This window comes from Salvelinus namaycush, chromosome 25 (assembly GCF_016432855.1).
Source record: "Salvelinus namaycush isolate Seneca chromosome 25, SaNama_1.0, whole genome shotgun sequence".
Classification (NCBI taxonomy): domain Eukaryota; kingdom Metazoa; phylum Chordata; class Actinopteri; order Salmoniformes; family Salmonidae; genus Salvelinus; species Salvelinus namaycush.
Window position 1 is genome coordinate 10,151,169 of NC_052331.1, and position 11,222 is coordinate 10,162,390.

The 11,222-nt window shown below is 43.0% G+C and overlaps 1 protein-coding gene across 2 annotated transcripts; it reads right to left on the bottom strand.

Moving 5' to 3' along the window:
- Positions 1 to 401: 401 nt before the first annotated feature.
- Positions 402 to 9,918, bottom strand: LOC120020205 (homeobox and leucine zipper protein Homez-like). Of its 2 annotated transcripts, none has more exons than XM_038963712.1 (3): positions 9,501 to 9,918; positions 4,885 to 5,057; positions 402 to 4,650 (listed from the first exon to the last, which is right to left on the bottom strand). In XM_038963712.1, exon 3 carries the CDS (start codon positions 4,620 to 4,622, stop codon positions 2,544 to 2,546), a length of 2,079 nt encoding a protein of 692 aa, XP_038819640.1. In that variant the 5' UTR covers positions 4,623 to 4,650; positions 4,885 to 5,057; positions 9,501 to 9,918; the 3' UTR covers positions 402 to 2,543. The 2 variants fall into 2 exon arrangements, with proteins under 2 accessions (XP_038819640.1, XP_038819639.1); XM_038963711.1 differs by having other exon boundaries at positions 4,880 to 5,057.
- Positions 9,919 to 11,222: the final 1,304 nt, after the last annotated feature.

Below are 11,222 nucleotides of genomic sequence, written 5' to 3' on the forward strand. Positions count from 1 at the left end.
CAGCAAACCGCTCACCCACACAACGCCATACACATGGTCTGCAGTTGTGAGACCGGTTGGCTGTCCTACAAAAAAAAAAAAAATCTACGTTGGAGGTGGCTTATGGTAAAGAAATTCAAGTATCTGCCAACAGCTCTGGTGGACATTCCTGCTGTCAGCATGTCAAGTGCAAGCTCCCTCAACTTGAGACATCTGCAACACTGTGTCTGACAAAACTGCACATTTTAGTGTCCTTGTCCCCAGCACAAGGTGCACCTGTGTAATAATGCTGTTTAATCAGGTTCTTGATATGCCACACCTGTCAGGTGGATGGATGATCTTCCCAAAGGATAAACACTCACTAACAAGGATGTAGACACAATTGTGCACAACATTTGAGAAATAAGATTTTTGTGCATATGGAAAATTACTGAGATATTTTATTTCAGCTCATGAAACATGGGACCAACACTTTACATGTTGCGTTTATATTTTTGTTCAGTGTGTATTCATTCTACTGCCATTTCTCATGATTGGTAACAATATATATTTTTTAAGTCCACATACAGACAGTAAAAGATTGGCACAAAATTGTCTTAGCATGCCATGGTTATCCATTCAAGGAACACTACTTTATTTTTCTGTAAATCACTTGGGACTGAAATGTTAATTGTTTTTATCTCTCCTCATAGGGACACCCACCATTATTAACACTCCCATCCGGTAAATTAATATCAGTTGATTTCCACGGTTCATCATTGAAAGTTGTAGTAGTTAAGACTGAGCAGACCTCTCTCCTCCATTCTCAGGTCTGAGAATCTGACTAACATTATCCAATTCCAGTTCTTAACTGGGTTATCACTACACTCTGCAAATCCTTTCAGAAATGGCAAGTAAACCACTTTGGAATTAAAATTACATTTCGTCAATGACAAAACTGAGATCCAATTGATAAATTCTGATCGATTTCAGTGTGTGACCTAACATAACATTAAGCCAAAAGACAACTAAGTATTTTGGCATAGTTCTTACCTCTTTCTGCACCATCTGTGATGAAAAGCTGACCCCCATCTCAGAAAGTTCAGGGAATGAAAGGCCTACCTCGAACCAGTTCACACAAACAAGAAAACATTCACACATTTGCAAATATGTTTTTTTTACTTGTTTCTAGTGATGCAGTAGGGCAAATTAGAAATTTAACAAACATTAATTTATAAAAATGAGTGCCATCTATCCAGTGAAGTACAAATGTAAAAAACTGTTTACAACCGAAGGCTGCAATGTGACAAGTGTAATAGGACATTAACATTTCTCCTTCAGTATTCTTGTACTTCCACGTGTAATCTTCTCATAGCTAACAGAACAAACTTCTACACTAGAAAATGTTGATTAAATACTTTCTAGTATACCTGTTTGAATGACACATTTGCATGTTTTTTAATCTCTGCGGCATAGGAAATGGCCTGCACAAAACACTAGTTATTGCTTTGGATTATAGTGGACTAAGCCAAGCTATTACTTCTATGCCTGAACTTTGAATTTGGTTGGATTACACAATTCCAGTGACTTCTGTGCCCCTAATCATTCTATTCACACAAATGCTCGATATAGGCAGAATACTCTACCCCCAGCAATCTGGGGTATGAACAAGGGGAAATAAACTGTACACAAAACAATAAAATAAGCCTACACTGCAGCCCTTCAGAACATAATTCATTTTGAGAGGTGAGCAGAGGCCAAAAAAATACAGGATTTTACAGGACCAAAGAGTGCAATTCAGTTGATCAAAATGTTTTAAACGTGTGTGGTCTGCATGGACATTGAACTTCACTTTAAAACATCTGTCAGTCAGTGCAAACTGCATAACAATTTGAATAGGAATTCAAACTTTTATAAAAAGGAATACATTTAATGTACATTATGGCAGCTAAAATGTCAGGGTTAAAAAATTCAAGTGCAACGTGTCTATTTAGTAGGATAAAGTGTTAATGTCCAGTTTGTTAATCTAGTAAAAAGGAATTGTAGGTTGTAAATGAATGATTACTACTTTCAGTGATTAGTCAGTGTCTTTACCCTAAGGCTCATAAATTGTTCTATTTAGGTTTCCACAGTGCAGTTTCACTTCTAAAAAATTGAGAACTACACTACCTAAGGAGCTCCAACAAATACATACTTTACATCCAGTTAATTATATTTTGCTACAATACTGGACTACAAATTATATCATAACACACAAACATAAGGGGGTGGGGGAATTGAACCAGTGCACTAGGTACTGTCCTATAGTAGGCAGGCAGCACAAGCAGGACTTCAAGACCAAGCTTATGAGAAAAAACACTGAATGCAGCAATAATTCAGCACAGTCACCAGATCTGTGCTTACACTACAAAGACCGTAAGCATTTAAGAGTCACACCTGCTCACATTAAAGCAAAGTCAATTCAATATGAAACGTTTTTGTAACTAATGAGCGTCATCGTTCTGCGTAAGACATGATCAGTCTTGTCCTCTGTAAAAAGAGAGAGTGCTGATTTCCAACCCTCATCCGCCCACAAGTTCCTCATCTCAATCAGTGACATTGGTGTCTGGGTCAATTTCCTTGCTCTCCTGAGATGCAAACCAGTCTCGCACCTGCTGGTAGCTCATTCGTGACTTTTTGCAAAGGGCATCAAGGTCTTTCTCATGAAGAACCCCTGTCAAGCGATGGTAAACCCCCAGCGGCTTGATGTCCGGGAAATCTGCAGTGGATGTTGATGTGGCGCCATTCGCTTGAGTCTTACGTTTGCGGCTACCCATAACCCGAGGGATCCCACTGGAACCGTTTCCACCGGTGACTCCACTGCCATTTTGCTGTGTGGCTAGTTCAGACAGAAATTGCTCACGGACCCCCTGCACCCAGCGTAGCTGCCCATTTTTAACAGCGTAGCGCGTATCCCCAAACCACTGGATGATGTCTGCACGGGGCAAGCCTGTGAGCTCTACCAGCTGGGTGTAGTCCTCACTCTTAGGCCACTGGCAGCGCAGGAAGTGCTCCTTTAGTATGTCCAGTTGTTCCTTGGTCTTCCGTAGTCGGCCAGCAGGTGTAAGAGGAGACCAGGATGGGGGAGGATTGGAGAGAGACAGGGCTGTGAGTGGGGCTTTGGCTGAGCGAGCAGACTTCTGCAGGGTGCTGGTGCTAGTGGAACTATGCTTAATAGTGGGGACAGTAGTCGAAGGGGGAGGGGTGGTAGAATGAGAGGGGGAGGAAGAAGAGCAGATGGTAACGGCTGATGGTGGTTGTTTAATCTCTGGGTCTTTGTTGCCCCTAATCAACTGTAGGGGCTTTTCTTCCTTTTTCACCTCCTCTTCCTTAACAGTCTCAGTGTGAACAGAGGCTTCCTCTGCAACCTCGTCCTCCTCCGTCTCCACTGCTCCCTCCCCAAAGGTCTCCAGGCTGTTTGACAGGAAGTTCTGGAAGAAATGTGAATCTTTCACCCCATTGCTGCGAGCTCCCTTCCCTTGAGCCCCTCTCTGCACTTCAATATCATTTTCTTGATCCCGAGGCCTGTGAGCTACGCGTGGAAAAGACTGAAGTTGCTGAGGCTCGTCCTTTGCTTCTCCTATGATGAGCTGAGGGTAGACCATGGATGTTCTAAGCAGTCCGCGCCCATTTCTAAGCTGGTACCGGCTGTCGCTGAACCATTTGCGGATGTCATTGCGGCTCAGGCCCGTTTCATTCTGCAGGCATCGGAGCTCTGTCTCTGCAGGCCAGTTTTCACGCAGGAAGCTGCTGCGAAGGACTGCAAGCTGAGCTTTGGTCTTTTTGTAGCGTCCGCGTTGTTGTTGCTGTGGAGAGCCAAGTGAGGTCTCAGAGAGGCTCAGGGAAGCCTCTGTTGCGGTAGTTGCTGGCATGTCTACAGGAGGGCGGTAGTAGTATGAATCCTGAGGGGGTGGGAGAGAGGAACTGAAATGTCGGATGGTGGAGGCTGGTTTGCAGTGTTCTGGAGTCTCATGTCTGGCTCGTTTTCTTGGGTGGAGCAGGGAAGAGTTAAGACCATTATTTATTTGACCTTTGTCCTCTGCTTCCACAGACATCTCCCCACACCCCTTCCTCATCTTTATCTCCTCTTTCTCATTTGCATAGTCGTTAGTCCACTCAGGTCCGGCCAGCTTGCCACGCGTCTCCTCAATCTCCTCTGAGGCCCAGCTGATGCCGTATTTGATTCTCTGCACCATGAACCAGACCTTGACCTTGTCCAGAGGCAGGGCACAGTGCCGTGCCAAGGCATTCACCTCACGAGATGTTGGGTATGGGAACACATTGAATGCCTGGATCAGCTCTTGGATGGTGTCAAGCTCACGTGTCTGATTTGACTGTGTCCATACTAGCTTCAGGCCCTCAGAGACCAAAGGCAGGCACACCACAGAGTTGTGGTTGGTGCTGAAACTAACACCACCATCTCTGACCTTGCCTCCATCACTGTCTGTTGCATTGTGGTCAAAGGATAGATGGCTCTTTCCATTGGTTATCTGGTGGTGTGGAGTTTTGGAGGAATGCGGAGCGGCATCCTTTCCTTCACACGCTGTCTTTGTGACGTCACTCTGGAATGACTCCATATTCACCTCCAGGCCTATTCTTCTGTTACGGTCAATGTGTGTTGCCATCGGTGGTGTCACCGCACGTCACTCCAGTCTAGTAGAGATAAGACAAAGATGTAAAATACATTGTGCTCAAATTGATTATCGCACTAACAAAAAATTATCAGAAATAGCACTGGAGTTTGCCAATGTCTAGTCCAGGGGTCTCCAACAGGTAGATCGCTTGCCTGTCGGGCTGAAATTAGCATTTGAATCAGGAAAGTGTGCTCTCACGACCTCTACAAGCAAGATTGTTGCATTTTTTTTATTTTAAATTAACGTACTTTACCGGTTGTCCGTGCAGTTGGTCCTTTTGGCGGTAGGAATGTGAGACAATATATCCACAGTAAAGTAGAATTACATCAACTTGTCAAAGCGCTCTGTCCTCTTTTCACAAGTTCTCTGTCCTCTGAGAATCAAGTTTGACACCCCACCAGAGGCAGTGAGTCACAACAGAAACACCTATGGAAAGAGAAAATAGATTGAACATTTTACATGTTCAATGTGTAAGCGATTCATACATGACAAAATATAAAAGTATATAAAAATTGTCATTCATAGAGTAAGATGTTTTATAATATAATCTCTTTTTGAAAAACAGCAATGAAAGAGCTATGGCAGAGGACAATTGACTTCATACAAAAGGCAAACTCGAGACTGGCTATTAGGGAGAATTTATGTACAACTCTGCCCTGATCTGACCAAAAAGTTAATTGTCAATTCACAAAGAAAACTCTATGGAATGCAACAAGTGCATATTTGGTATTTCATATATTCCTTTTGTTGTAGCATTATTGAGAGGGAACCTGGAAGTAAGCATTTCATTGTACTGTAGTGTGTACACCATGTGCACATTTCCCCCTGAAAAATATATTTACAAAGTCTGGATTGAATCCAATGTTCCATACGGTCCTTTTCCCCCCCTGGTCCTGGAGGGCTGCAGTATGGATGTCCTAGCCTGGCACTAACGGCAGGTAGCCTAGCGATTAAGAGCATTGGGCCAGTAACAGACAGGTCGCTGGTTTGAATCCGAGGCGACTAGGTGAAAAGTCTGTCAATGTGCCCTTGAGCAATGCACTTCACCCTAATTGCTCCTGTAAGTCACTCTGGATAAGAGCATCTGCTAAATGACAAAAATTATCTGAATCAGGTGTACACGATGAATGAATAAGGGCATAACTGGGACAAATTTTGCACACCCTGCAGCCTTCCAGCTAGGAGTTTCCATGATGATTACGATAACATAATAAGCCGAAACTAATCCAAAATGAAATTGGCAAAGTATTTGAGAAATTAGATCAAATTCATATGCGGTCTAATTCTGGGCCGGCATTATGGGCGGGCAACCGTACCTCCTTGCCTGTCCAAATGGCGCTGGAGGAGATGGCTGCCATTTTACGGTCCCCTAACCAATTGTGCGTGTTTTTTTCTCCTCGCATTATTTGTAACTTATTTTGAACATAATGTTTCTGCCACCGTCTCATGACGAGAAAGGAGCTTCTAGATATCAGGACAGCAATTATTCACCCCATACTGGATAAGAATTTTTTTTCTTTAACGAGTCAGACGTCTGGAGTAAATCCTTTGCACCTGACAAGGCCCTCATCCCCATCATTCGCTAAGCTACAGGGCTGTTTTGCTAGCACAGACTGGAATATGTTCAGGGATTCTTCCGATGGCATTGAGGAGTACACCACAGTCACTGGCTTCATCAATAAGTGCATCGATGACATCATCCCCACAGTGACTGTACATACAAACCCCAACCAAAAGTAATGGATTATAGGCAACATCCGCACTGAGCTAAAGGGAAGAGCTGCCGCTTTCAAGGAGCGGGACTCTAACCTGGAAGCTTATAAGAAATCCTGCTCTGCCCTCCGACAAACCATCAAACAGGCAAAGCATCAATACAGTACTAAGATTGAATCATACTACACCGGTTCCGACACTCGTCGGATGTGGCAAGGCTTGCAAACTATTACAGACTACAAAGGGAAGCACAGCCATGAGCTGCCCAGTGACACGAGCCTACCAGATTAGCTAAATTTCTTCTATGCTCGCTTCGAGGCAAGTAACAAAACACATCCACCATGCTGATCCTCAACACGGGGCCCCCTCAGGGGTGCATGCTCAGTCCCCTCCTGTACTCCCTGTTCACTCATGACTGCATGGCCAAGCACGACTCCAACACCATCATTAAGTTTGCCAATGACAACAGTGGTAGTAGGCCTGATCACTGACAACGATGAGACAGCCTATAGGGTGATGCCAGGACAACAACCTCTCCCTCAATGTGTTCAAGACAAAGGAGATGATTGTGGACTACAAGAAAAGGAGGACCGAGCATACCACCATTCTCATCTGGGCTGCAGTGAAGCAGGTTGAGAGCTTCAAGTTCCTTGGTGTTCACATCACCAACAAACTATCATGGTCCAAACACACCAAGACAGTCGTGAACAGGGCACGACAAAGCCTATTCCCCCTCAGGAGACTGAAAAGACTTGGCATGGGTCCTCAGATCCTCAAAAAGTTCTACAGCTGCACCATCGAGAGCATCATGACTGGTTGTATCAATGCCTGGTATGGCAAATGCTAGGCCATCCGCAAGGCACTACAGAGGGTAGACGTATGGCCGAGTACATCACTGGGGCCAAACTTCCTGCCATCCAGAACCTCTATACCAGAGGTCTATACCTCTGTGTCAGAGGAAAGCCCTAAAAATGGTCAAAGACTCCAGCCACCCTAGTCATAGACTGTTCTCTCTGCTACCGCATGGTAAGCGGTACCGGAGCGCCAAGTCTAGGTCCAAAAGACTTAACAGCTTCCACCCCCAAGCCATAAGACTCCTGAAGAGCTAATAAAATGGCTACCCAGGCTATTTGCATTGCCTCCCCCCCCCCCCCCCCCCCCCCCCTTTACACTGCTGCTACTCTGGTTATCATCTATGCAGAGTCACTTTAACTCTACCTACATGTACATATTCCCTCAATTACCTTGACTAACCGGTGCCCCCTATATAGCCTTTATTGTTATTTTGCTGCTGCTCTTTAATTATTTGTTACGGTTCTTTTTTAATGTTTTATTTACTTTTTACTTAACACTTGTTTTTTCTTAAAACTGCATTGTTGGTTAAAAGGGCTTGAAAGTTAGCATTTCACTGTAAGGTCTACACCGGTTGTATTCGGCACATGTGACAAATCACGTGTCACTAAAGACCCTGGTTCGATTCTAGGCTGTATCACAACCGGCCGTGATTGGGAGTCCCATAGGGCAGCGTACAATTGGCCCAGTGTCGTCCGGGTTAAGGTTTGGCCGGGGTACGCCATCATTGTAAATAAGAATTTGTTCTTAACTGGACTTGCCTAGTTAAATAAAGGTTAAATAAAAATGTAAATCACAAGTGCATAGGCCTAGAACGGAAGGATTGTGTGGCAAAGATATGGGCATTGCTCCCCAGAATGCATGCACTCAGCTTTCCAGAATGTGCTCCATTGTCTCCTGACAATTCTTGCACATTCATTGTTTCATTGTGTGAATTGTTTGCCCTTTGATTATATATTTTTAGCAATTCCCTTTTACATATTTAACCAGTAGGCCTAGTAAAATGTACCATTAATCCCAGTCATTTGGCTACATTCATTTCTGATAATGCATGTATTATAGTCATTTACCGTTCACATTCTCGTGAGTGGAAACGTTGTTTGCAGAGTTCCCAACCTGCTACACTTGTGAGAAACAACTTTTGGTTAATTTCATAACCATCATTTACGAGTTTTGTAAATGTTATCATTGTCTTTTGTTTGGAGTGCTTCATGTGCGCAATGAGCATGTGTGTGGATTCTCTGTCCTGATAACTTTGAGGGAGAGTGCGCGCTTGAGCACACCAAACTGCTGAGTTTATACAATATTGCACTTCACTCGAGATAGCTCAAGACAGACGTAAAATATATTAATGGGATTAACAGAACCTGAATATTTTGTACTGTTTCTATTTATTGGCTTTAGGCCTATGTATTTTACTTAGTTGACGATGGAAGTGATAGGTCTACTGCGGCATTGGCCCATAGGCTATCTCGGAGTTCCATGCGCTAATTTCTTTAGCCGCCAATGGATCACCGTGTAGGCAATCAATGTGTCCATATTGCAAAGGCTGGTGCTCTTTCATTAGTTAAATTTAAACTTTTTGATTTGTATCATTTTAATTCATTCAGATTTTTATGATTAACCACGTGACAATTATTGAAATGAAACTTGTCCATCTTTTTATTTGCATTTACAAATACTCAACTGACACGCAGATAAGTAGAAATGTAGGATAAATTGTAAGCTTGCCCAAATTTGAAACTCAGGAGCTGCCTATTCTTTATTGTGACACCCATTTACTAGAACACCCATTGATAAAACGGTCCCGCCTATAGAATTCAAATGGCAGTCCAATTGGTTCCTTCGGGCGCTGGCCCTGATCCAATTTACGAGACTGACGGTCAGGGGCTGGGCTATATAATCTCCGAACCCAGAACCAAATCACTCAAGTGATTAGCGAACTAAATGTATCATGCTGCGTTCTGTTGAAACTCATTAGTTTCCGGAAATTATAAATGTATATTCCCCAAAATGATGTGGGTCAATCAGTGAGCGAGCAAACTAGTAGCCCTTGACAAAAAAATGTTAGGTACAAATGTGGCCGACAGAGAAAGATATCCGGCGCTTTGCTAATAGTAGCCTAAACAGCCCTCATAATTTTAACATTGTTACAAATGTAACATTAAGACAGTGTACAATGCTGAACAGCTCACAAGTTGGAACAGATATTTGGATCCTTTGTGGCGTACTAGCGCAAATGGTCAGACTGCACAGGCGCACTCACTCGGACACGCTTCAGTAATAACAAAGAAACAAACTTACCGGAATCATGTATTACCCCATTTATTCTCTGGCGTTGGATAAAGTTTATTTTTATTTTTAATATCGCAGTCTTTTTTTTGTAAACCCTGTTAATGGCTGAAGTTGGACAGAAAACACAGGGAAACAATAGTCTGTCTGACCCTGTCGCTTTATCTATCCGTCGAACCTCAAACGGGTTCTCGTTTCGGATACAATGACGCGAAACAATTCTAGAACTTTGTTATGTCTCAAGTTAAGACCCAAACGGATACTTGATATGATACACCTTTAGAAGTGAATCAGCAATTGGTTGAACCCGTTTCCTTACTGTACCCCTCTCGGTCAGTTGTTGCTTTAATTCTGAAAATCCGAGCGTTTCCCCTGTCCTGCCAAGACAAGGACCAGAAACTCACACAGGCCCACCATCTCCTGAGTGACGATAGAGAGGGTGTGGCATTCTATGCAAAGCAGGACTGGGATTGGATGAAAGCGCTTGTAAAGGACTGGTCAGCAAAATAACTCTTCTAAAACACACTTATGGGCACTGCAATCGCCATGTTTGTAAGGTTATATAAATATATAGTTTTTCGAAAGTGTTTTCAGACTCCAGTGATTGCAGACTACATAGACGTGTAAACAAAATTTACATGTACAACTTTCTAAAATAATCTACTTTGTCACATAAGCATTATTTGACTCAACGACCATTCGACCACACGCCCATCGTACTTTAAGAAAAGTAATATATGGCAATATATTTATATTACTTATATGTTTTATATGGGCATATGTGGTGGAAACATACACTATATATAGAAAATATGTGGACACCCCTTCAAATGAGTGGATTCGGCAATTTCAGCCACACCCGTTGCTGACAGGTGAATAAAATCGAGCACACAGCCATGCAATCTCCATAGAACATTGGCATGCACAGAGCCCTGACCTCAACCCCATCGAACACCTTTGGGATGAATTGGAACGCCGACTGGAACGCCGACTGCAAGCCGGGTCTAATCGCCCAACATCAGTGCCTGACCTCACTAATGCTCTTGTGGCTAAAGCAAGTCCCTGCAGAAATGTTCCAACATCTAGTGGAAAGCCTTCCCAGAAGAGTGGAGGCTGTTACAGCAGCAAAGGGGGGACAAACTCCATATTAATGCACACAATTTTGGAATGAGATGTTTGATGAGCAGGTGTCCATATACTTTTGGTCATGTAGTGTATTTGCCCATATATGAAATCATTTTTTTTTTTTTTTGTCACGTGCCAAATACAACAGGTAGACCTTACCATGACATGCTTACTTACAAGCCCTTAACCAACAATGCAATTCAAGAAATAGAGTTAAGAAAATATTTACTAAATAAACTAAAGTAAAAAAATCGAAAGTAGCACTATAAAATAACAATACAGAGGCTATATGCAAGGGTTATCGGTACCGAGTGAATGTGTGGGGGTACAGGTTAGTCAAGGTAATTTGTACATGTAGGTAGGGGTAAAGTGAGATAATAAACAGCGAGTTACAGCAGTGTAAAAACAAAGTGTGTGTGTGTGGGGGGGGGGGGGGGGGGGGTGTCAATGTAAATATCAAATCAAATTTATTTATAGTTTCTTATGACAATTGTTTATAGTTTTTAGGGGTGCAACTGCATCTAGGGTATTGCGCAAGGTTAAATTGAGTTCCTCAGTTAGGTGGTTAACTGATTTTTGTCCTCTGACGTCCTTGGGTAGGCATAGGGA

Excerpts from the sequence above, each read along its gene's own strand:
- LOC120020205 (XM_038963712.1), bottom strand. The coding sequence starts at position 4,622 with ATGGCAACACACATTGACCGTAACAGAAGAATAGGCCTGGAGGTGAAT.